We start from the raw sequence: 27,590 nt of genomic DNA, 5'->3' as shown, positions 1-27,590 counted from the left end.
CTACAGGAAAGCTTCACTATAAAGAACATGAAGGGACCAAAAAATAGTTGAGTTTGTTATACTGAAGTTCTTTATACTGAAACATAAGCATTGTTATAAATATGTATACCGATAAACACATGAAACACCTTAAGTGTACTAAGGTTCAGTATTTCAGTCATTAGTCTATGGCCGCTTGAAGAACCTGTTCACATTGATGCTTTGTCTATGGTCAGGAGACACATTGTAGGCAGAGCTGCCAACCTCAAATCACACCCATCAGTAATGACAATTATATGAAAAAAGTACGCGTAAATCATGCTCAATAAATATTTCCTAAGGAATTATGACACACCCAAGATAAAACAAAGACAATAATATGCAAAAAAAAAAATGAAAAATGTAGGCCTATGAATACATTGAAAATTAATGAATCGAAGAAAAAAAACTAATTGAACAATACAATCATTTGAATATGTAAGAAATGTCAATAATTTTACAGGAAATTTTCAACCTTCAATTCAAAGTATTCAAAGTTATACTTTTGAACAATTGTCTTTTTATTTGCTTCTTTTATCCTGGTTGGATAAGAACTGTCTGATAAACAAACAACAGAAGACAAACAAAAGAACTTGTAAACAATAACTATGCGTTCGTTACTTTCCTTTCTTCAGATGTAGCGAAAAAACTACGATATGGATTTATTGCTTGTCATGACTATAAAATGTTCCGCATGTTTCTTTAATTCAATGTGCCCTCTACAGTCATCCCTTCCACTATGTGCAATAGAAAAGTCACACGTGCATACATTACAAAACGCGTGGTGTTCCAAAACATTTGAAGACAACAAGCATGGCCATTCTTTTGAATAGTTAGGTCTTAGGTCGAAAGTTTTGAAGAATTGTGTTCTTTTTTTCTACCCCAGATACACTTTTGTTCTGTCACACGCTTCATTTCTACAACCGGCACTGAAGATCACAACACTATTGAAAAAAGGAAAAAAATTTCACGTCTGTAGACACGACAAAAACACTATGGTGAAAAAAATGACTTTCAAAAAATAAATTAAAACAACACAGGTTAGCCAAAGTACCGTACAAAAATTATCGTGATGTAAGTAGCCAAAAAAACTAAAAGTCCGAGAATATGTACTAGTTGTATCGTACAACGGACGTAATACCATTCCATTATTATTTCAAAACACGAGAATTAATCTACTCATTTCGACAGTACATGCGCACACATACTAGTTCCGTTATTGTTTTTGTTTACATACACGCTGTTACGTTTGAATAAGAAAATTAAAAATAAAGTACAAGTTTTTGGATGGTAATTTTTTTCAAAATTTGCCTCAAGGTTGTTCGTTCAAGTGAATATTTTTGTTTCAGGAAAAAACGGACCGTCGTAAAATTTGTTAAGATGAAATAAAATTCAAGGTTATTATATACGTTTTTGGCGGGACCAAACAATGAGTTCGGTTAAGTGAAGTGTTCGTTTAACTGAAGTTCGTTGTACTGGTGCTTTCCTGTATTAGTTTTGTAATGTAAGTGGCAAATCTTAAACATTTTTTACATTCATTTGATTTTTTTTTTTTTAATTTATGTTTTGGAATGCAATGTATATTTAAAATTACTGCGAAAAATAAATTATGTCAATTACGGCTATAAATTTTACAGGATTTTTAAATGCTATAAAGAGGGTTTAGGAACCTAATTTGGTGGCAGGGCTGGCATTAAGTGTCACAGTATGAAATTAATGGGAAAACATGTTTTCCACTGCTTTGTAAACTTGCAAAGGCAAGCAATACTTAGCCTTCCACACAGCAATGCAGGGGTGGAAAGGATATTTAGTAAGCTCAACCTTATCAAGACAGGGCACAGGTCATATCTTGAATTGCCAATGCTAAATGCTTTGTTGTATATCTCTTCTAGGAAGAATATGGCAGAATTCACGTACATTATGATTGAGTAATTTTCATAAAAATTGCATATTTTTTTATATTTTTTAATGTACAGGATTTTACAGGATATTTTGTATTGAAAACAAGGATATTACAGGATATTTCACATTTCAATCAAGGATATTGTTTTCAAAGTGGTGGCAGCCCTGCTCTATGGTGTAATCTGAGTGACGTCGAAGCTCAATTAGCAAGACCCCTCTAGGGAGCAATGGACTTAAAACGGCAAATTGAACTTTTTATTCATAATTTGCATAACTAAACTTTCATTGTTGGAAAATCATATTTTAAATTTAAGGCATTTTGGTGTATTAATCTGTATTGTATATTGTCTGTGTTTGATTTTGACGTAGTAATTAAGTCAACAATCTTAGTGTCTCGGCCAATCAGAGGCCGTGTTACTTAAGATAAGCGTCACTACTGAATTAACGGTAAAGAGTCTTGGAACAACGGCGATGATGGCTACATAGCCCGGGTTTAAATCCCCTCAAAAATCAACGGAATTAAATAGCTGGGTAGATCATCCTACAACTAGGATGTTTAAAACGTTGTATGAACCTAAATTACTGATTGTTTAATTAGGGCACGTCCCAATTGACGTGTATTTAGGAGTGATTTACCGTGAGTAAAATACCGACTCATGATGCTATTCTAATTGAACTGTTTTTCTATTTACAAGCATTGTAATATTGCCAACGGACTTATAAACATTGCATTTTATTGTTGAGCACGTTAAAGAACCTATTGAGACAAACATTTTATTAAAAACAATTACGTATCCTGTTTCTACACTTGATATAGTTCAAACACCCAGAGGTGAACTGAGACAGATTTCTCATGATGCATTACCGCAATTATCTTTTGAGTTCAGCCGCGGTATATAAAAATTAACTTTAATCACGAACACAACAAATAAACATTATTTTTCTCACGCTAATTACTGATTACTAGGGACATGCAAATTTCACATTTACGATAAAACGAATTTTTACGCAAAATTCGTAAGTTTAACACGAATAACCTCACTTTTACATAATTTCTGATACCGCGATTTTTTTTTGCGAAATCGTTTGTTTACCACGAATAACCATACTTTCCCGCCATTTGGTAACTTAAAAAAAGTAAATAAATAGCCGTTGTCACCACTGATAACACCATCAACGTAAAGACTACACTTGCCAATGTTTACGTTTCATTATTTATTTGATACGACGCGTTCTTGGCGAACTGCACTCGTGCACTAAACGCTCATGTCTCGAAGGCACGTTTACAGAGTCAAAGAGTAATGTACGGCCATTTTGATGGATATTTTGTGCGTTACAGCGCTTGTGTCGTGAAGCAAATTATAAATTATGCACAACTGTTCATCTTGCATGTACTATGGACTGTGCAAACTGTTTTAATTTTGTTCTCTTACAGTAAACAAACTTAACAATTACGTTTTATGTTTAAGAATGATAATTTTTGTTTAAAAATGTTGTATACAGTGCAGCTATTTTATAAAAACTGTAGTTTGTGATAGAAAACGTCTTCATATTTCTCAGCATAGGTTTGAAAGTTTAAAATATGCCGAAACCTCAAGCAATCACCAAACTTCGTGAGCGAGAATTTCGTGATAGTGGATTATATGCGAGGGTAAATACGTAGTTGGGCGATATGTGTTAAATTTTTTTTTTTTAATCCGAAAATACATTAATAACGAGGCTAGAAGACTGGAGCTAGCCAAACGCTCATATTTTGCATAGTGAGCTTACCAAGGTGCGGCGCAACTTTGGAAACATGAAGGAGTGCATTTTTTTGACGAAACAAAACAAGTTTTGGACCACATGAACACCACGAAAGCAGCTGCTGTGAAAATAAGTGTAGTGCAAGTGTCTACAAAATCTCTGGTGAAGCTTACCAGCTTGATGGCTGCAGATCCAAGCAGAATTGACTTTGAAACACTGACTGTCTTTAATCCAAAAAATATTTTGATTACGGACATGAGCCCTATTTTGCTTGCTAAGTTGTGTAAAGTTTCTACTCTGAAAGAAATGGACCGCCAGGAGCTGATCACCGGTTTTGGAGAGTTAAAACAGATAGTTGAGAAACAAATGAAGGAAAGCAGTGTGGATGTAGTGAAGGCACTTCAAGTTTTAAAACTTTCACAACCTGAATTTTCTGACAAGTGCCTGGAAGCAGTGTGGATGTTGTGTGCAAACGTTGATTCGGAACGCTTCTTGTTACAATACAATAATGTTCTCACTGACAAGAGAACTAATTTGAAACAAGAAAATTGAGCTACAATGGCTATTTTTTCATTTGAAAGTTAAATGTTGTGTCAAAGTACTTTGGTTCTGAAATTATTGGGTTGACTTAATTTAGAATCTGAATTCTTAAACTTGTGTCTTTTTAACCTATATTTGTGTAATTTTAATTTATAATGTTTCAATTGATGGTGCAATTATATTACAATGTTCTCTTCATATTTCTTACACTTGAAATTGTAAAAATAAAAAAAATAATAACCCCAATTTTAGGTAAAAATAACACCGATTTTAAGGGAAAATAACACCACTTTTCATCACAAAATAAACACACCTTTTGCATGTCTCTACTGATTACAAATTGAGATTTCAACTGGCATAATTAATTTGAACTATATGAACTTTTGTTTCATTCAATCATGTGTGCAACATAACTCCAGTAATTTCAGAAAATATGAATGGTATACCACTGGACCAACCATAAATTAATTATATTATTATTTGATTAAAGAATATTTGTGTTAACCATATGTTACCCTGTTGTTATTTTTCAGTGCATATGTATGTTTTCCCTATGATTTCAATTTGGCTGTTGTTTATTCTCATGCCCTTTTTGAAGATTCAAAGTGTGAGAATATTTAATCTTTCTCTTATGTACCACACTACATTAGCCTTGACATACTAAGGAAATTAAGTTGTGCATAAGGGTGGCGCCCATATATCAATTTTAAGAAAATAATACTTATTTGACTGAGCAATAAATAGCCAAAGAGAACTATTTATTATTTAAACTCTAATAAAACTAATAATAACACAACATTGCACCCATTTCACTATTATTAAATATTGTTAATTGTTTATATTCTATTTATTATTATTTACGCGACGTCATACTGTACGCGTAAGCAATACGACTGGATTCGTTGCTGCAACATAACATAGCATGTTATGCGGTATCAGAAGTAACGATAGTAACGAGTACTAATTGTTATAGTAACGAATACATACGGTTACACATTTTTCGTTACTTTTACACCTCTAGTCGGCACTACCGTATTTATTTCTGAATCGCTAGGGCACTTTTCTTGTAACTTTTGTTTCGGTCAGTTGTTGGGGTATCTGTCCGAGAAAGGGGTGGTGATGGCTTGAGTTTAATCCCAAATTTATTTTCTAAAAAAGTTGACAGGTTTCTTTAAATGAAAAAAAGTATAAGTAGTTTTCCAGCGACTATTACGTTTGAGGCGTACGTGCGTTGCCGCAGCCGCACTCCTGCTTTTTTTGTAAGGAATTAAATCGTCGTGCTACACTAGCACCACCTGTTAGCAACATCCCGAACCAACATGGCCGCCAGCAGACAGCCCGCGTCGACGATAGATAGCAGGACAATTCTGCGTCGGCCGCGGGCTGAGATGCTATACTTACGTGGCTTGGTAGGGTATTCTGGTTATTTTGACGCAACCGGTGATCGCATCCGTACGTATGGGGTATCGTTTTAAAGAGAATTCACACATCTGCTCTCAGAAATTAAGATTTTGTTAATATAACCGGTTATTTTCCAATTATACAGGTTTAAACACAATTTTTATGCTATTTTCGGTTAATTTTTATTTTTTGGGGGCCAAAATCTGTCCAATTCGGTTATAGCGAGGATCAAACCCGGAACCGTGACACCTCGCTATAACGGGACTCTAGTGTATATCTTTTTTCTATGCTACCCAACATAAAAATAGATTACGTTCCTGTAAATAGTAAATCTATTTTTTATTATGTTTAATTTTTCTTATACATAAAAAAAATTGTGAAACAATCCAGATAAAAACTTAAAATTGGTTTATAGTTTTCAGGTTTTTCTAGACATGTATACAATGTGCATGATTTGATCTTTCATATTTTCCTGTTTTAAGAATTCAAAAATAATTTTTTCCCCTACTTGTTGGATTGTTTTACAAGAAGTTGGTTTGTTTTGCAGGTTCAGGGTGTTAGTCGTGTGACAATAAGGAAGTCTAAGAACATTTTGTTTGTTATCAACAAGCCAGATGTGTACAAGAACCCAGCCTCGGATACGTACATTGTGTTTGGTGAAGCAAAGGTGAGACTCCCTCATAGTTAAGATTACAATTGTTTTTTTTATTGATATTGTAAGAGACTGTGAATGAAAGGTAAGAATTTAATTTAACTGTTTCGTTTATATCTTTTGTATGAAAATTTTACAGCAACTTCCTGTTCAGAATTACTTAGAAATTTTTAACTTTTTGACTGGTAAAACATATTAAAAATTATAATTGTATGTATTAATTGGTGAGGTAAGAAAAATATTAAACTTAAAATGCAGGACATTTTTTTATTTGTATTTTCTGTAGAGGGATTTACTGTATTCATGGGAGTATTCAACTGTGATTATGGTTTTTAATTGTTTTCCAGATTGAAGATCTGAGCCAGCAAGCCCAAGTTCGGGAAGCTGAGAAGTTCAAAGCACCACAGGACTCTCCAGCGGTCGATGGAGCCGGCAGCCAGACGGTGAGATTCGTTTATAATTTGTGTTTATTGGTTGGTTGTAAAATTCTACAAAACAAAACCTCTCTATATGATTTAGTTTCTTAAATCTCATACTCACACACAATGTTGGATTTTTTTTTCCTTATTCCTAATATTTATGAAGAATAATATTTTGAAAATGGGGCTTGAAAGTCAAGTTGCAGACATTTCCCAAAAATAGGGACACTTTAGTGAGTGGACCATAGCATAATTTTAAGGATACCTGCATAACATACAGATAACAGTATAGCGTATATGTTATGGCTAGGGCCTGGAATTTTTCGCGATCGCGAATTTCGCATGAAAACGCGAAAAGTAAGTACATTCGCGAAAACCACAACATTTCTATATTACACTGCGAATATATCGCCGAAAAGTACCATTACAGTAGAATCCCGCCGATGCGAGCCCCCTCCGATGCGTCCATTCCGTTTATATGACCGTTTTTCGAGAAAACAGGAAAAATTTAAGCAGAGAAAGTCGAAAATTTGAGTAAAATCGGCTGAAAAACAAGTCTGTTACACTTTGTTGGGCTCTATGCGTTCACGTTTATCTTGGCGAGAGCTGTACTGTAAGCAGCCAGGCATACAAAAGACGTCTAAAAATAGATACCACCCCTCTAGACTGGCCACGCGGCAGTGTCTAGACGAGCTCGGCGCCTCCACTATCGCAAGAAAAGCCGTCTCAGCTGTCATGTTATCTTACCCGCCCGGACGTCATACGTGACGTGACGCGACGCTTACCTCTCCCATCCCCTGCTAATTCTTCAAGGCTCATCCCTCCCAGAGCCACAAACCATGTAAAAACAACCCCCCCCCCCCCCCTTTTTTTTAACAGCTAACATTTCAACACATTCCCTCCCTTATTTCAACCTTCTGGGTGAGAAACTGTCAGCTTGTTTTTTTTTTCTCTTTTTTTTTTACGCTGTGAAGGGACGTGGAAAAGATAATTGCTTGAGCTGTCAAAATAAACATCGCCGGCAAGGGCGGGAGCGCATCCTGTCGGTCTGTCGCTGTGATTATCTACTCCAAAAACATGTCACAGCATTTCAGGATAGCATTGTTCTTATTTCTTTCGTTTATAGCCGAATGTTTTCTACTTGATCCACACAAGGTTAAAGTATCCTTTAACCCAAGTCTTGTGTTTCAGCATAATTACCTTATTTTTACATAAGCCGTGTTCGTGTATGGTTTTGATGCTCAAAATTGATCTGGGGTATAGTTCACACTAAGTTTCTTCTCATTTGTGCACTGGGGTTTGTTCAAGTGGCAACCCCGTGTTCCTCCACTCCATTAAATACGAGCATATCAGTATCAGAAACATGGGTTTTATTGTACTGACAATAGCACAGTGATGTGCAAATTTTGCAACTGTAAAGTTTCATGGGATAGAAAAGATTTCATTGACAAACACCTAAAGTTGGCTAAGCATGTGGCATTGGCAGCAAAAAAAAAAAAAAAAAAAAAAAAAAAAAAAAAAAAAAAAAAAATGTTGTTGCAAACATCTATAGCAATGTGTCTGTTTTGTGTAACTGTTTTGGATTTAATTGGCTGTTATTATGCATATTAGCCTATTCCTAGTATACATAGATTGTTTATTAAATATGTAAACTATTATATTCAATAACTGCACAATTTAGTCAACATTTAAAATACCGGTAAAATTTCCATTGCATAACGAAAATACCAACTTTAAACCACCGCTTTTCTAATTTGAAAGTACCGCTTTTTGCATATTGTAAACACCGAAATTTTCCAGGCCCTAGTTATGGCAAAATTTCAAACAAACCTTAAAATTCAATAGTTATATAATGAAACATCATTAGGAATTGCCACAAAGCAAAATTATTGGAATGAAAATACAAAAACAAACATGGCAGGTGATCGTAGGCATTGCTTTTTCAGATGGGCCAGTGATAGTTTACTCACCTCCCAGAAGCATTTTGGGTTTGATTAATGGCAGGAGCAGACCTGCCAACTCTCACGATTTTGGTGTGAGGCTCACGATTTTAAGGTCCATCTCACGCCCTCACGCCAAAATAGTGTTTCCTCACGATTTTTCGGGGCCCCAAGATTTTGTTTGTAAAAGTTACAAAACAAGTTTTACGAAAGCTTACAGTAACGAGTTTCCATCAATACTCGAGTCACGTAGGCCCCTAAAGAAAGCAATTTTGCGTTTTGTAGCGTGTGCCGTGCTGATTTTTCTATTGGAAGAGGAGACATTGTGAAACATGTCACTACAAAAAAACACAACTAACAAGTGAAGCGTATTGCTTCCAATAAAAAAACTATTTTTGCTGTGAACAGTGATAATAGTGTTACACGAGCAGAATGTTATTTTACATCTTTTTTAGTTGCGGCCCTGCATGATCACTACACGACAGCGCTAAATTATGTTCAACTAAATTAAATCTGCAACCTATAATTTGTTGAAATAAATTTTGAAGCAGAGACCATTTAACACATGTACCTACAGGTATGTCACTTAAATTTAAAGATTCTCATTTGGTGTTTTTTATATCTAACCTGTATTTATGGGCCTGAAAGTTTTTATCGAGGACCTCGTGATTTTTTAAATTTGAATGTTGGCAGGTCTGCAGGATTAAATACAAAATTTTTGTAAGTAGGGAAATGTGGCATGCATTTCTGTGAGCCAGCAGGTTTTCTATGAATACTCCTTTTTCCTCTGTCAGTGCATTCAGTCATTTCTTCTTAAATGCAGTTATTGCTTTGCCGTAGTTAATTTTTGTCACTGACAGAAAGATGAAACATAACATTTAACATTTTTGTCATGTGTCAATGGATAAAATACAGTAAAAAAATAAAGTACAGCTTGGTAATATGAAAAATTTGGGGTGGGGAAACAGATTTCCTTTGGGAAACGGGATGGGATCAGGGATTATTAGAGTTCACAAATTTCAAAATTTTATATACTTTTACAAAGGATTATTTTCTCATTTTTATTGTAGACTCCCAATCCCAAATCATAAATTAATCAGAGGCAGGTAATTTTCACGAGCAGCAAAATACCATGAAATAGGCTTAATTCATTTATTTTATGAACATGAAATTAAAACAATAAGCCTATTTGTGAATTATCAATGAAATTAGTTCATATTTTCACTTTTATATTAAATTATTCACTCGTTTTAAGTTATTTGCAGTGGACACACCCACTTTTATTTTAACACATTTAATATTCCGTATTTTCAGTCCTGGATTTGATTTGTTTTGCTTCGGTTTCACAACAGTAGTGAAATAACTTGTAATATTTGTTTTTATGGTTAAAATAATTAATAAAGAGCTTGTTTACGATAGTGCCTTGAATTATTTAAATAGTTTTGAGTTTGAAATGCTGGAAAATTGTGCACTTTCGATTGCAGTGCCTTCTTGGAAAATAGTTTATTGTAAAGAAATTTGGCATTTGGGCATGTATTCTATGTTTCAAGAAAGATAACATTCCCATTTTTTCCTTAGAAATCTGGGTCCCACTCAGGAAATGCATGAATCAATTCCAACCTTTTGATATCAGCAAAAAACTAAAAACTTCAACTCTATAACATCGTCTAGTCATGCCAGCTTAGCACAGTGGTGATTCTACTTATGATTTGTTGTTAATGTTCATGATGTTAACAGGGATGGAATACCTCGGCAGACCGAGTGCTGCGTCGTAATGTGATTGCAGTCTTGGGGATCGTTGGGAGGCGACAGTCTCAATGCAGTGTGGTCCCTGTCACAGGTTGTCGCGCCAATCCAGGAGGAGTCTGAGGAGGAAGACATCGACGACACTGGCGTGGAAGAGAAGGACGTGGATCTGGTCATGTCACAAGCAAATGTCAGCCGAGCAAAGGCGATCAAGGCTCTCAAAAACAACCAGAATGACATTGTGAATGCCATCATGGTGAGTACTTTCAAAACTAAAATAGTAGTAACAGGGTTTGTATCCCTTCGTAATTTCCTTATAAGTCCTTAGTTTTGATTTTATTGTTTACCTATTTTACTGTAGATCCTATAAAATGCCATAAACATGTTATTTCAGTCTCATGGTTTTGGTATTCCTTTTTTTTGGACTTTGGCAGCAAACAGTGCTTTCATGTTTCTGATTTTATTGGTGGATTCAGTTTCGCATCAAGAACCTTGGTTCCCAGTCCAGTTTTGATTCTTAGCAAAGGCCTGGCAGGTCTTATTTATGGCATGCTAAAAAGTTTAACTGCCACTATTTTACATAAGTGTGTATCATAACCAGCCAGTATTGTTGGTAGTCAGTCAGTTTTGAATTACTTTTTTAGGTATCATGCTGTAAGTAGTTTTTTTTGTTCAACCTAATAATATAACTTTTTCAGAGAAATTTGGCAGTAATTTACTTTGTTTTCAAGATTCATATCATTGAGGTTATCTCCAGACTTGTGCTGTAAATTAAAAATAAGCGAACCATTCAAATCAGTGCATGCACAATAATTAATTGATAGAGATCTGAAATTGGCGGTGTTATTTTTGGCCAAAAGCGGTATTATTTTTGCCAAAAAGCGGTGTAAAAAAGCGGTGTTATTTTTTTATCTGTATAATTAAATTAAATAGTTTTAACTGTATAGGCTTAATATTTGTTACGTAATTAATTTTCTTTGGCATAGCTTATAATTATCCTAATTTAAACACACTCTTTACATTTGCTTAAACCAAAAATAAATAACAATGAAAACATTAAATTTCCAGTTGTACATAAAAATTTCTCACCACTGACTGTGAAACTTCCATACAGAAATTTTTTAGTCACTTGGTTGCTTAATGCATTGTTCAGTACATAACATAAGAAATTAAAGAACTGTTCATCATATGTAGAACCACAAAAACATTTCATTTCACTATTGAACACTATGTGTTAATAATTTCCTTGTAAAAATTTTACACACACATTAGCTTAACATAACTGTTGCATAAAATTCTTTAAATATATATATATATATATATATATATATATCAATCATCAAAGGAGAGCATTGTAAACACTTCAATATTCTCTTCTTTTAAGTTCTGCCGTCTATCTGAAACAACAATATTGTAGTGACTCAACAACCTCTCACTCTCAACATTATTTGTAGGCATCCATATTGATTTAAGCACAGCTGAAGCAAACTGTTGACAGTCAGTTGTCAGTGCAGTGAGAATTTTCACTACATCAACAACTTCACCAGCTCTGCACAGTGACTCTGCTGCATCTTTTAGAGACTGGTACCCTTTAAAAAGGTCAACACTGTCTATCATCTTCAGGTCAGCAATGGATTTTAGTTGTGTAACTATGTTTTCAGTTTTGTTAAGCAGAATGTTCTTAAGGTTGAAAAGCTGGTTCAATGACCTGTAAACATGTGCACAAGGATCACTGTTCATGAGTGTCTGCAGTTTGTTCATGCACAGTGTTGTGGCTTTTTGGCAGTTGTGCTTCACATGTGCAATGTCAGTGGTGTTCAAATTTTTGAGGACACTACTGTTTTCGAACGTATTGGAAAATATACCCCTTGCTGCACAGTCCAAACCTTTTTGTATATTTTCCAGATCCCCATACAGAGTATGTGATGTAGGGTACTTAGACCCTTCAAGTTTCGTTAGCAGATCCATTATTTCAGAAGCATGCTGCTGTACAAAAATACACTGTGCTAAAATTACGGATACTTCTTTGTCTGAAAGCATGATCAGATACTTAATTCCTGCATTGTTAGTTTCCTGAAAGTCACTATTTCTGAAAAAGTTAATGATTTCCAAAAAATATTCAGCCAAGTAGAACACTGCACGAAACCATGAATTCCAACGAGTATTGACTGGCATTGGAAACAATTTATCTGGTTTCACAGTTTCTTCTCGCAAATATTGCAAATATTGGTGTTTCCTCTTGCGAGTGTTTAAAAAGGCAGACTTTACCTTCACTACGACATCGTTTACCTCAACAAGTTCACATGACAACACATTTCCTACTAGGGCAACTTTGTGGGCCCAGCACTGAATATGGAGTACGTGATCTCCATACAGAACTTGCAAGCTGTTGACACACTTTGTCATGTAGCGAGCTGAGTCTGTAACCAAACTTCTGATGTTCTTGTATGAAATTGCATACTTATTTACACATTCTGAAATAACTTGTGCACATGTGGTCGCATCCGCTTTTGCAAGAAAATTAACTGAAGCTACTACTACCTGAGGTTCGCCTACTGGTTCTTGGAGCACTAGAAAGAGTACCACAAAAACACATCTTCCCTGACTATCTGTAGTCTCATCCGAATAGATAAAAATTAGTTTATCTTTAACAATTTCCATCACGTTTTCAAAGTGGTATTCAGCAAGTTTAGGAACATACTTTTCCCTCAGTGTTTTGACACAAGGCATGTCTCCAGAACCTGCCACAAATTCATTTAACCATGCCCTTATGTTAGGATCATCCAATTTTTGAAGAGGTATGTTAGCTTTAGCGAAGGCCTCTGTTGTCCTCAGTGCCAAATGTTCGACGTCTGCTTTTTTACGTTTAGCACTACCAAAGCACTCTGCAACAGAGCTCTGAATTTTTTTATCAGCACACCCATCATCATATTTTTTTCTTTTAGTTATGTGTTTTTCGCTCTTAGTGTGCTTTATCACGGTGTCTTTTCTCTCAAATGCGACTTTACAATTACAAAATTTGCACATTAACGTCGCCGTATCAGGTGCATATAGCCCGTCGCTTTTGAAATCGTCGGCACGTTGCCGAGCACTTGCAGCATTTTTCGGCATATTGTTACACAAACTCAAGTTATTTTATTTTAATGTTCCCATGCAGCAATAAAATACGATACATTAAACGAAAGAAGTGGCAATGTATGGTTGTACGGTGTTTATCTTATACTTCAGCTGGAATCGCGTTACAAACACATAGCATTGATCTAGGCGTCTGCGAGCAGAAGATTTTCACTTCGAGTCGAGCTCGAGCGAGTTTGCTAAAATACTCGCGAGTATCGAGTCGAGTTCGAGTTTTTTTTTAAGTTTATTGCACATAAATTTACTGTGATGGAGTAATAAAATGTGAGAACTTTTGAGAAAAATATGGAAATAAAAAAAGAAACCATTATCATTGTTAGCCTACTAAATTAAAAAATTCGATATTCCTAAAGTATTTGGAATTTCTTATCTCCGCCGGTTGATTTGAAAAGAGGAAGTGAAAGAGCATAGAATAAAAGTATTTTCAGATTTTTAGCATTTTTTTTTCGCATATACCGTTACTCTACATATTTACCAAATTGTTTAACCTCAAAATTAGTGTCAAATATCTGTAACTTGTCATTAAGTTTAATCAATTTAAAGTAATAAAAATAGAAGCATTTTACTTAATTCAATTTACACTTGCAAAAAAAACTTACGCACAATAAACCTACATGGAAATTAAAGTCTTTTTCAATGTCCTGTAGTCTGAAATATGTTTACTCATGTCATCAAATGTAGAGCTGTACTGAAGAAGCCGATTTTGCCAATATTTAGTTGAATCGGCATTTCTGCCAACTTCCAATACTCTTTGTTAATTTTCGACCGATATTACTGAAAAACGAAAGAGACTGCCATAACCTAAAAATCCACGAGTACCCTTTTCACTTTTCGTAGTAGTACTACATTCTTTCAGATCACATTATTTCTTAGCAACATGTGCCAACCGTACATATCAAGATTTAACATCCTTTTTTTTTCAATAATGTTCTTTAATTTTAATATGTCCTAAATAAATACATTACCATCACGGTAAATACACATCTCGGTTATTACGGCAACTATAGTGCAAATGTGGTAACTATCATGCTTCTGCAGTAGTTATGGTATCTACAAAGAATCTTTAGTTCTTTTTATGGTAATTATCTTAAGATAACTATTGGAATTGTACTGTAGTTATGGTACATCATCCATATTTCTTCGTAAGTTGTTGTTCATTTGTATTTTCTTCATATTTATATTTACGTGCGCCATTACTGGCAGGAATTTTCATAAAAATGTTAAACGGGACTTTATATCACACATTTAATGGTGTAAATGATGAGACCCCGGACAATTTAAATGCTTTTTATAGTAAAATGCGGGAAATGTTTCCGCATAAGGCGGGAAATACTTCCGCATAAAGGAGGAAAGTGATACATTAATGCTATGCGGAAAATTATAGAAGTAAAAAAAATTAATCACGGAAATTCGTAAATCCCGGGTACGTAAAAATGATGTGTTCATGTATACGGTCGATCATGTTACATTATAAAGTAAAGGATAATAGTGTTGTAAGACTTTTATTCCGATATAATGAGAGTTTTTTTTTCTATAGGTACAGTGCAAGAAAAGCTCGCTCGAATTTCGAGTTGTTGAAAAGCCACGAGCTCGAGTTCGAGTATTACTAAAAAACTCGACTCGAAACTCGAATTTCGAGTACTCGCAGGTGTCTACATTGATCCTTACGGCAGACGTGCGCATGACTGCCAGTGCCGGTTGTTTGTGAAATAAAAGCTGATTCTTCCCAGCATGCAATCTTTTGTGGCGTCACAAATCGTTTATTCCATAACTGCGTTGTGTGAGAACAAGATTTTAATTCGTTTATTTCGTAATTCTATTTCATGGCAAAATTAAATCACGAAGTCATTATTGTGCAATAGTTTTATTAATATAATCGTAAAAAAAAAATTCATGTACGGACCTGGATCGGGAAATACGGTCCAAATGACATTTTCGTACGGACATTTCTTGCTGAAGGGTTGGCCAAGCTGGTTCCGCTTGCTCACAACTTGCCGCCTCCTTCCAGCCATTACATCAACAGTATCGCTCATGTATGACGTGGAGTTGTGGTTGCGTACATTATGTTTATTTTGTGTTGTGGTCACATCTTAGCAGCAATATATTTCGTTCTTCCATACATACATGTAAAGTATGTGATTTTCGAAACGTAAACAGTGGCAGGCTACCGCTAAGGTTGGTTAGTTTTAGTTCTGACAATGGCGATGCCGGCGAACTCGGCGAACTCAAGATGAAACCAAGTTTGTTACCGTACATTTCTTAAAATTTCGCGTGTATACAGAAAACTAGACGAAATCGTATTATTTCGCGAAAATCAATGAAATTCGCGTTATTTTTCGCGTTATCGCGATCGCGAAAATTTCAGGTCTCTATTAATTGAGCACCTGCGCCAATGTTTTTGTGATGCCTATTTCCGTATTTAAGTGCTGTCAAGAATGTGCTGGAATGTGTCGCAGCATTATGAACTACTACATCTCCTTTGCTTGTCCCCACAGTGGTATACCCAATTTTATATGCTGTTTAACCCTTTGGCCAGGGAGGATTAATAATGGATTCTCTAACCCTGTGGAGTAAAGTTTTTTTTACAAAAAAATTTTTTTTTTTAATTAATTTTAAAAGTAGTGATATGTATTGTAGTATGCAAATTTTTTGTTGGAATTTTTTTCAGTGAGTTATTTAGAGAAATATACATGCATGTATAAGTTATGTATGTGTGCATAAATTTACACACACTCACATATATATACATATATGTATATATATCAATGCTTGTTGCACATAGCCTTATTCTAAAATAAAAAAAAATATGGATGAGCTATTTATCACATATTATTTTGTCGTATCATTTTGGTTTTTGATGTTACACTGTAAAAAATCGATAACATTTTGCAATTTTTATATTAAATGTTCTATTATTTCGAACCATCAATATCAAAATTATACATTTTCTTTTTTTGTATTGAAGAATTTTAGGGCACATCTCACAGCATTGCTACACTGCAAAAAATGGTAATTTTTCTGAAAATTTTAAAAATATGTTTTATTTCCTAGTATCATAATCAAAATTACGTAGAGAAATTAACCAAAGTTTAAATTTTTAGTTGAATAAATATGAAGACTCACACATTTCAATGCTACACTGCAAAAAAATTATTTTGTGTAATTTTTATAAACATCAGTTTTCTACTATCAGTAGTCTCTGAAATTATATTCATAAATAAAAAAAATTTTATTTTGAAGAAATACGAGACACACTCTCACATCATTGCTGCACTATCAACAATAAATAAACTATCAAAAAATACTCACGAAAGTATCTTGCTAGAAAATGCGCGCGAAGCGAAAGTCACAACCACGGAATCTAGCAAGAGATAAAACAAACAGTGATATTCCAGACCACAGCAAATTGGAATTAGTGCTGCTATCTATGCGGCACCAGAAAACACTGTCAGCTAGTTACTATAAGGCTCACTAGATAGCACAACAACTACAACAAAGCCGGATGCGCATCTCCGTTCATTGACAAGCATACTAGTTTGTACAAAGCTAGAAACGTTTATTTACGTGAATACTCTATCGGGCACAGTTAAAATACGCACGTTTATTAACGTTAATACTAGCGAAAGGGTTAAATTCCGACATAGAAGCCATTCTGTAATTCAGATCGAGTAACTCCAGCTCCTAGATATTAGTGTGTAAACGATGTTATCAGAAGAAAAGCAGCTGCTTTAATTGTTTTCTTTTAATTTTTGGTTATATTTTATCATTTTAAATTATTTATGTGTTAATTTTTAAACATAAATTTCACAGTTTTCCGAGTTTTTGAAAGGAATTGTCAGTATTTTATAAACAGTTCGAAATTCACATGTTCGTCTAAAAATTTCCAAAATTCATGTAAAAAGAAATTCATATTGCAAATGTGATTAATACATATTGTTAGTTATTACATGGTGAGACGTTTGTGACATTGAATGAATGTGTTTGTTTATCTTTTCCGCAGGATAAACGTTTTGTTAACATTACAGATTGCGTAGTAAGAAGTTACAGAAATGTACAAAAAAAATGCCCAAAACTGGAAATTTGTAGTTTGCAGTTTGTCTGGGACGTGTACAGACTTGCCAACCTTTACGATTTTATCGTAAAATGTACGAAAATCACGTCCGTATTACGATTGTACGAGGATGTCTGCATTTTTTATGAATTTTAAGTACGAGACGTTTATTAAAACACGTATTTTTCGTCTGCCTTAAATGTTTTATTGTATGGTTTGTGAAAGCTGTTGCCATGTGTTTTTGCTGTGGAAACGGGTGCGGTAATTGTGTTATATTATTGGTCAAAGGCCAGCGAACCACGTAATTTGTTGTTCAATTGTATATATTTCCTTATTGGCCGCCAGAGTTACATTGATGCGCTTACAACCAGTCACGAACCAGTTTAAATAGCATTTTTAGTTTGGCAAGATGGTGTCATGCACAAGTGTATGTTGTGATTCTTCAGTTAAAGTTGAGCCAATTTTGATATTGTTTATTACAGGTTATGAAACAAATTTATTGCATGTTTTTAATAAAAACGTGTTATGTGCACAATTAACGGAAGTGGAATCAAGTGAAGAAGAAAATGCCCCCGAAACGTGATACACATTATTCTCAGGCATTTCGTGATACATACACGCGGGATTTTCCATGTATTCTTAAATCAAGCAAGGGAACACAGTTCGCAGTTTTTTCAGTGTGTAGATGCGACATCAACATTGGGCACGGCGGAAGATATGACATCAATCTCCACGTGAACTGTTCAAAACATCTCGCAAATGTTAAAAGTGTCGCAGTCAGTTCAAAGGTTAGTGATTAGTTCGCTTAAAATAACAGCACAGAAAATGCTAAATACGTGCAGAATGCATGTTTACAAACTTTTTGGTTGAACATAATATTCCTTTAAATGTTTCGGATCACGTCGGCCCGTTATTCAGAAAAATATTTTCAAATTCTGAAGTAGCAAAAAAAATTGGCTGCGCAAGAACAAAGTCGACGGCTATCGTGAAAGAAATGGCAACAGATGCAACTATAAAATTGTAATTTACAAACTGGCATTTTCAGTCGCGACCGACGGCAGCAATGACTCTGAATCCAAATTATATCCACTAGTAGTAACATTTTGTAATGCAAGTTTGAAAATGATAGTGTCAAGGTTGCTTTCATTACCAGTACTCCAGGGAGATTCTACTGGAAGTTAACTGATATCAGTGTATATTGTAACAAAGGTACACTGTTGATTTGTAGGGTACCACAAGGAATGAAGTTTTTTTCTTTGATGTGATACTAAGCAAAAATGTTTCCATAATGGTAAATAATGAGAATGATTGTTGGTCTGCAATGTTAATGTATGTTATAACGATTACATAATTTTGATTACTAGAAAAAAATGTGATATGAAATTTTATTAATTTTTCAATTGCCGTGAGCAGTTTACGCGTGTTATATTATTTTTTATGTATTGTACTAATTGAGGGTTTCAAAAGTTGGCAAGTCTGTGTGTATAATTGAGCTTTTTTACCATACATTTGTCACTTAAGATATAATCTGCACTTCATCTTCGCCACAAATATTTACTTCTCTCTTGCTTTTTGCTTTAGAGGGTGTGTGAAGTAAACAACATCTGGCACAGACGTTTATAGAGTAACATGCACTAGCATCCAGCAGTATGGTGTTCAACATAGTGAATCAATGTTTTTTTTTTGGGGGGGGGGGGGGGGGGATTTGATTGATTAACGCAGTGTTGATTACTGAGTACAATGGTGCGATTACAGACTTGACAAACAGCACTAGCCTGGCAGACTTATCATTCATAGAGCTGGCCTATATATTAGTGTTGTACAGCCAGGTAAAAAAAAAATAAGCTGGAGCAGTGTCCATTAATCAAAGGCAATTTCACAACAGACATATGCTGAATATAAGAATACCTTCGTACGGCTTGACTTGCAACGGCCTAAATGTGGGAGTTTCATAACACGAAGGGTGACGTACACCAAACTGCGTATGGCAGACTGTAAATGTTGCCTGCTTCCTGCAGAGCATTTGAATGCCACTGCACTGCAATAATGCATCTCTTTGGCAGTGGCATAAACCCCTGAAGCCCGTCAAATTCAAATTTACACGCAACTGGTCACACCTGTTACTTTGCAAGGTTTATACTCCAAAATTAGCAAACTATATATATGTGTACATAAACACACATACACGTGTTTGTCTGTGTAACACTGTGGACCTTTGTGTTTCGAAATGGCTTGAATTTACAATTTTAGAACTTAAATGATGGGATGTATGTTTTACACAGTCTAATTTTAGGGAATGTTTAAAATTGTTTATAATTTTTGAAGGAAAACTTTAAAAAAAACTCAATTGCAGGAAAAAGTAAATAGCTTGACTGTAAAAACAAGGTTTCACGTTAGAGGTTTTATAAGTATTAATTGCTGGCTTACACACAGTTCATACTGTCCTGTACCAAGTGAATTACACAGAGCCCGCACAATTTGACTGTAAAGATGTGTCAGCATCTATTGTTTCTTCTCAAATGTGGTGGTGTGTTGGTTCGTTCTCTTAAAAAAACAATGGCTGGGTTTTATACATGAACATAACTCTCAGAAATACCATTTACTATTTGTGTTGCTCTCTGTTGTGATGAAAGCAGGTGTGGTTTCGCTTCTTGTACAGACATTCCAGTGGTGAGGCACCTTGGCAGACTGAACAGAAGCAAAGAGAATTATGTTTGCAAACACAGTTTATATGACCTTAATTCAAGTCTATAGAAAATGACTAGGCCTGTGCAGTTCTCCAATTTTTCTGTTTCATTTTCAGTTTCTATTATATACGTGACCTGAAACCAAATTATGAACACTCTGTTTTCAGTTATTTTAGCATGTTTGTTACTTTGTGATACTTAAATTCATTCAATGTTATCAATATCTTAGGATGTAATAACTTCCAAAAAATACATGCCATAGAGCATGTTTTAGCTATCATGAATGTTTAAAATTGGTTTTAATTTTTAAAGGAAAACAAACTGTTTAAAGAAAATTAAATTGCAGGAAAATGTAAATAGTGTGAATGTAAACACATCGTTTCATATTAAGAAGTTTTATAAGTATTAATTGATGGCTTACACGTAGTTCATACTGTCCTGTACCAAGTGATTTATACAGAGCCCGCACAATTTGACCGTAAAGAAAAGTCAGCGTCTATTGTTTGTTCCCTTGAAAAACAATGGCTATGATTTATACATGAACATAACTCTCAGTAATACAATTTACTTTTTGTGTTGCTCTCTGTTGTGATGAAAGCAGGTGTGGTTTCGCTTCTTGTACAGACATTCCAGTGGTGAGGCACCTTGGCAGACTGAACAGAAGCAAAGAGAATTATGTTTGCAAACACAGTTTATATGACCTTAATTCAAGTCTATAGAAAATGACTAGGCCTGTGCAGTTCTCCAATTTTTCTGTTTCAGTTTCTATTATAAACATGACCTGAAACCAAATTGTGAACACTTTGTTTTCAGTTATTTTAGCATGTTTGTTACTAGGGATGGGACGATTCCAAATATTAATTCTCGATACCCAATTCTCGATTCTCTATCGATCCTCGATTCCTTATCGATTCTTGCTCCACTTCTGCATACCTTAAGTTCAATGACGAAATGAGATCATTTTTCATAGCCAGAATTCCTGAGCCATTGAGTGCTGGATTTTGTAACTCTCTACGTGTGCTGTTAACAATCAGTATTACCTCTGATGCAGTCACAGTTGCAGAACTAACAGCAATTGTAGTATGGTTGAAAATGCTCAGTAGTGTACGGTAACATTATATGTTTCCCGCCCAGATTACATAATTATTTATTTTAATTGATATTTATTTGCTCTATGTAAATAAAAATAATTTAATTACTTTATTATGTTATTGGTACAAGTCCTCAGCGTTCATATTTTCGTTGCGGCGAGGATACAATAAAATTTTTATATTCCTTTTTATTACCAATAATTACCGTGGAATATAAAATGGTTACTCTATGTAAATCAAAACAATATGTAGTTAAAATTGTGGGTATATATTTGTTTGTAAACAGACGTGTATAGCTGATTTATGAACAGTAATGGGAAAAAATCTTCACTAAACTTCTGAATGTTTAAAATTTGCACGGAAAATTATTTTAGAAAGCATATTATGCTGGTTTTGGCATTTTTATTCCAGTACCACATATTTTTTGTATGTTTGTAGATAAATTTTGACTCAAAGATTAGGTTAGGTGATCAAAAATGCAAATAATCAACATTTTTCCCCGATTCTCGATTAATTTCACAGAATCAGTTGGTATCGGGGTATCGAAGAATCTATTTTCCCATCCCTATTTGTTACTTTGTGATACTTAAATTCTTTCAATGTTACCAATATCTTAGGATGTAATAACTAGGGACAGGAACTTTTCGGTGGGTAAAATTTGTGAAAAGCGGCGAAATGTATCTAAGCATACCTTTTTTAAGAAAAAGTTAAATGAACTCAATTATGAATGAATAAAATGTTTAAAACTAACATTTAGAAGTGAAAAACCCTTCAAACTCAAAAGCTTTAAAGACAAGGAGATTAGCTTCTCTTCCAGAATGTCAAAACTTTTGGGTTTAGAGGGAAGGTTTGTAAATAAAATATATTCCTAACTCAGGTGGTATGTTAGGCCAAAAAAGTTAGGTTTGTTTAGTTTTGGGTTTGGTTGGTTTAAGTAAGTCTTAATTTATATTTGGTAAGTTTAGCTTAGGTTAGTTTTAAAATGCCCATTTCCAACTAGCTTAGGTTGGGTTTGGTTTTGATAACTTCTAAATTTAAGCCACTCCATGATTACAGATATTGATGTAGGCATAAATACAAACCTTCAACGTATTTCTTCTTCCAGCTTAAAATACTGGGGTCCTGAAGTTTATGAAGTGGGATGTTCGCTTTGAGGAACACCTTCAGTGGTCTCCATAGCAAAGGATGCGCTTCAGTTTTTTTTTTTTTCTTTTTTTTTTTTCTGCGCACAAACACCAATAGTATGCTGCAGTGCTACAGTAGCAGTGGAAAAAATGTGTGATTTTTTGTGCTTGTCACTGCTTATGTGCTTAACAATTGAGTCTCTACGGTCCCAACTGACTGCAATTACAGTATTTACAAAATAAAACTGCTTTATCTGTCGAATAGAGACCATCAGAAGAAAATTCTTTGGTCCTATCTAGTGCGTTTATGTCATACTTCAGCATCGCGAAGCAGCGAGAAAACTGTCAACACGATATTCGTTCGTTCGATTACCGCAACGAATAGTCACCAAATAATAATAAATGCACGCATGTGCAGTAACCTAACATAGCCGAAGAAAGAAAAATTACATACATCCATCAATTGTTTTGTTGCAGTTTAAAATTGCCTGAAGTATTTTATGGTTAAGTAAATTATGAAGAAAAAACACACTTGTAATTTTCGTTGATATCAAAATTTACGAGTTCCGAACGCGGTATTGTTTTTATCTACCGAACACAATTGATTGTATGATTGAACAACAATTGATTGTTCGTAAACGTTCGTGTTCTTTCTCGCATTCTCGTACTGCTACGTTGGTAACACATTTATTGAGTAACGTGTTTTGTTTTGATAACTTCATGGCATGAGAAACAAATGTTGAAGCTTATAATGTTAGAATGCAAAATATAAATGGTGTTGGATTACCATCATCTGTGGTCGTTAACCTCGCCGTGATGATATTGTCACATAATGTGGTTTTTGTGGTTATGGCTGGAGAAAATAAATTGTTTACCTAGTTTTGCCTAGTAATGTTGTCGGCACGGTGAAATGAATTTTTATGTAGTGTTTTATTTTTTATTGGTGCGCTGGTGTTATGAACGTAAGATGAATTATATCTAAATTATATGCGTTTGTGGCAGTTTAAGCTTCAAATAACGAAATTTTGACCAAATTCGCAACGAAACAGTGGGTAATCGCAAAATTCAATTTTCGTAGAAAAAAAAAAGCCAAATTCGTGAAATGACGGTGATTCGCTATCGCTAAAAGTACCTGTCCCTAGTAATAACTTCCGAAAAATATATGCCATAGAGTATGGTTTAGCTATCGTAAATGTAAATACAAGGTTTCACTATAGAGGTTTTATAAGTATTGATTGCTGACTTCCATGCAGTTCATGCTATCCTGTACCAAGTGAATTACATGGAGCCTACATAATTTTACCCTAAAGCAAAGAAAGTCCATATTTTTCATTCTCAGGTATCATGTTGTGTGGGTTAACTTGAAAAACATTGACAAGGTTGTTTTATATTTGAATATAACTCTCAGAAATACTCATTCAAATGTGAACCATTTACGATTTGCATTGCTCTCTGTTGTGATGATAGCAGGTGTGGTTTCGCTTCTTGTGCAGACATTCCAGTGGTGATGCACCTTGGCAGACTGAACAGAGCAACGAGCAATGTGTTCGCAAATGCATTTCATACGCATTGTAGTTTTAGCTTATAGGAAATAATTCAGTTATGTATTCAGTGTGCTAGAACAACCTTTATAGCATTGTCATTATTTTTACTGTAGCATTGAAAAGAGTGGGTAAAATAGACCTGAAATTAGCAATGGTCATAAAATAATAATGTAATATACCATATTAACCGAAATAGACATTTTTTTTTTCATTCATAAAACCGCTGATGAAAACATAAGTCATCCTGGGGTCGCATATCAAAGAAAACCAGAGTATGTAGTTTAAATGTAAACAAAAAAAATTGGTTGTCTGTAAAGTCGGTTTACAGATGATAGTTTAACGTGATGTCATAATAAAACATTGATGAAATGATTGCATACTTTTATGAATAAAATTGAATCATTTTTATTTTAATAATAAAAGAATAAATACTTGAAATTATACTAGTAATCAGATTTTTAAAATGCAACAATAATTAACCTTTATTGCCGAAATTGTTATTGTAATAAGCAATAAAAACCACACTTTTTCACTTCACTTTATAAACAGTCGTGGATAGATAGCGTGATTCGTTCGGTTCGCGTCCGTCACCGTAGGGGAATAATATTATTTCGTTTTTATAATACGATTTTATAACAAATACTCATCCCAAATACACCAAACTTATTTATAATGTGTTACAATATTTTTTAAAACATTGTGCAAAAAGATCCCAGGTGTAATTTGAATTATGTGCAACTGTAAAACATCATTGTTCGTACAAAAACGTATTTGAAAATTCAACATTAATTTTAAATAACCGTACCGATTGTGCTGAAAATCGGTGGACGGTCGTTAAATTACATAATATTAATAATTCAAATGACGAAAACATGATTGAAAAGTCAAATCGATGGTTGTTCCAATCGATTGGAAGAGAGATGCGGCGCAAGCGTACAATGAGCGTAATGGGACACATCGTAGTGGGACAATGTGCGTTTAGGGACACTTTTTCGCGCGTGCAGCCGGCGTTCATCGATTTATTAGACGTCACGTCAAAAACTGTCCATTAAACAGCGTTAAATTAATTTGTAACCTTCATTTAATAGTGCGCAGTAAATTCCTGTATGGGAGCATATTATTCTTCCGTTAGCAAACAACTGGGAAAAGATGCAAACACAGTATTTGGGTGTTGGTTAACCAACCTAGACTATGGTGACTGAATCGGGATGTGTTCCATTCCACCTACTTAAAAGTCTGGGGAAAAAATGAATCACAGGCTTTCTGTTACCTAAACGAATGCAGCCTGGGAATATTTATGTCTCATTTTTGATGCTTGTTTATTCTTAAAATTATTTTCCTTCTTAAAAAAGTTAACTGCACAACCAACTGTACAGCAGCATGCAAATACAGGTTCTACGAAAATAATGTGCTGTGGTGAAGAATGCAGTAAACAAATTATGTATAAAATAGTGTGGGTGAATGTTATTCTAATGTAGAGGAAGAAGAAAAATAATAATTAAACAATAAAAAAAATGGAATCTTTTTGGAAAATTTAATTTAGCTAAATATAAATTTATAAAACTTGTTTATGTACAAACTATTAATATTTAGGCTTTTCCACATTTTGATGCTATTATTTCTGATTTCAGGAACTTACAATGTAAAACGCTTCCTGAAGGTGGTCCGCCTCACTTTCATCGGAGTAGCTTCAGTGGCCAGAGCTATTCCTAATTGTAAATATAAAATTAATTTCTCACAATTTTAATTTTTGTATTCCATAGATAGTTTTATTAGTTAAAATTGCACATTTGTGAACAAAAAGTTCATCTTTTTTGCTATCTCATGTATATCAAAAACATTTATTAATTGATAATAAATACAAAATGATTGTTGTATATTGCGAGGTTTTATTTTACTTATAGAAATTTCTGGAAAGGTGGGAAAGTGAATGTGGTTGTATGCAAATGATGACATGAAATGTGATGAAAGGATAACTGAATGAAAGATGGGTGATACTGGGTAGATAAGAGTGAAAATAAGATAAGGCAACCCTCTATTCAAAATTAAGCCTATACCACCTTAGAATTTAGTGAGTCTCACCTTGCCATGTATTAGGGGCGTGTGCAAGAACGGTACCTGGATCGCTTTTTGAACTATGGATAGCAACTCATTAACCAATAAATTAAATAAAATCATTAATCTGTTCAGAAGAATGAACCAACATTAACAGGGTGGCCACTCACCGGGAAAACCGGGATTTATCAGGGAAATCACGTTGATCGGGAATTATCAGGGAAATGTCAGGGAATTTTTTGTGTCATGTATATTTCCGCAGAGCTGCCAACCATTACGGATTTTCCGTAATTATTATGGATTTAACACAATATTACGGAATTACGGAACATCGCTGGTTTATTACGGAAACGAGACTTTGTGCTGCTGGGTAACGGAAAAAAATTCCGTTTCTGGTGTGCGTATTTCGTGAACGCAGTTCGAATACATAACGTGGTTGCGCAGATAACTGAACTGATAAATGTGCGCATGTACTGTCGAAATAAGTAGATTAATTGTTGTGTTTTGTAATAGAAATGGTACGGTATTACGTCCGTTGTACGATACAACTAGTACATATTCTCGGTCTTTTAGTTTGTTAGCTACTTACATCACGATAATATTTGTACGGTACTTTGGCTAACCTGTCTTGTGTTATTTACTTTCTTGAAAGCCATTTTTTTTTCCATCAAAGTGTTTTTGTCGTGTGTACAGACGTGAAACCTGTTTAATATGTTGTTCGATAGTGTTGTGTTCTTCAGTGCCGGTTGTAGAAATGAAGCGTGTGACAGAACAATGTGTATCTGGGGCAAAACAAAAAAAGAACGTTATTCCTCAGAACTTTCGACCAAACTATTTAAAAGAATGGCCATGCTTGTCATCTTCAAATGTTTTGGAACGCCACGCTTTTTGTAATGTATGCACGTGTGACTTTTTGATTGCGCATGGTGGAAGGGATGACTGAGGACGGCATATTTAATCAAAGAAACATGCAGAACATTTTAAAGCCGTGACGAGCAATAAATCTATATCGTCGTTTTTCGCTACATCTGAAGAAACGAAAGTAACAAACGCAGAGTTATTGTGTACAAGTTTTTTGGTAGAACAATTTACCGATAGCAGTAGCCGATCATTCGGGTAATTTGTATAGAGCTATGTTTCCGGACTCAAAAATTGCACAGAAATACAGCTGTGCGAGAGCAAAAACATCTGCCTTAGTGGAGTATATAGCTGGTGAAACTAAATTGAAACTGTTGAATCTTTAGTAAGTGGACCATTTGCTTTAGCTACAGATGGGAGTACTGATTGTAATGTAGTGAAGATTTATCCATTAGTTGTTTCATTTTTAAATCAAACACAAGGTAAAATTTGCACTGTACTGTTATCCCTTGTTGAGAGTACTAAGACTAAGAATATTTCACAACTAGAAATGTTACATTTCAAAAATGAATTAAAGAACAGTTATCAAAAGTTGCGTGAAAAAATGTTTGAGCGCTCGCCACTGAAATACCCCATTACATAAAACAAAACACAGACTGCAGGTCATTGAACGGGACGCTATAA

The 27,590-nt window shown here is 34.5% G+C and overlaps 1 protein-coding gene across 3 annotated transcripts in view; it reads left to right on the top strand.

Annotated features, from left to right (window-relative positions):
- LOC134528152 (nascent polypeptide-associated complex subunit alpha) overlaps window positions 1-25,870 on the top strand; it is a 34,020-nt gene extending 8,150 nt beyond the window's left edge. For all 3 annotated transcript variants that reach the window (XM_063361493.1, XM_063361491.1, XM_063361494.1), the window contains exons 3-6: window positions 6,152-6,271; window positions 6,604-6,699; window positions 10,456-10,617; window positions 25,625-25,870. In XM_063361493.1, the coding sequence (XP_063217563.1) occupies window positions 6,152-6,271; window positions 6,604-6,699; window positions 10,456-10,617; window positions 25,625-25,639 (393 nt within the window). In that variant the 3' untranslated portion in view covers window positions 25,640-25,870. The remainder of the gene's footprint in view (window positions 1-6,151; window positions 6,272-6,603; window positions 6,700-10,455; window positions 10,618-25,624) is intronic.
- Window positions 25,871-27,590: the final 1,720 nt, after the last annotated feature.

This window comes from Bacillus rossius, chromosome 1 (assembly GCF_032445375.1).
Source record: "Bacillus rossius redtenbacheri isolate Brsri chromosome 1, Brsri_v3, whole genome shotgun sequence".
In the NCBI taxonomy this organism is placed as follows: Eukaryota; Metazoa; Arthropoda; class Insecta; order Phasmatodea; family Bacillidae; genus Bacillus; species Bacillus rossius.
Note: the sequence above shows the minus strand (reverse complement) of the source record. Positions and strands in the feature narration are given on the sequence as shown.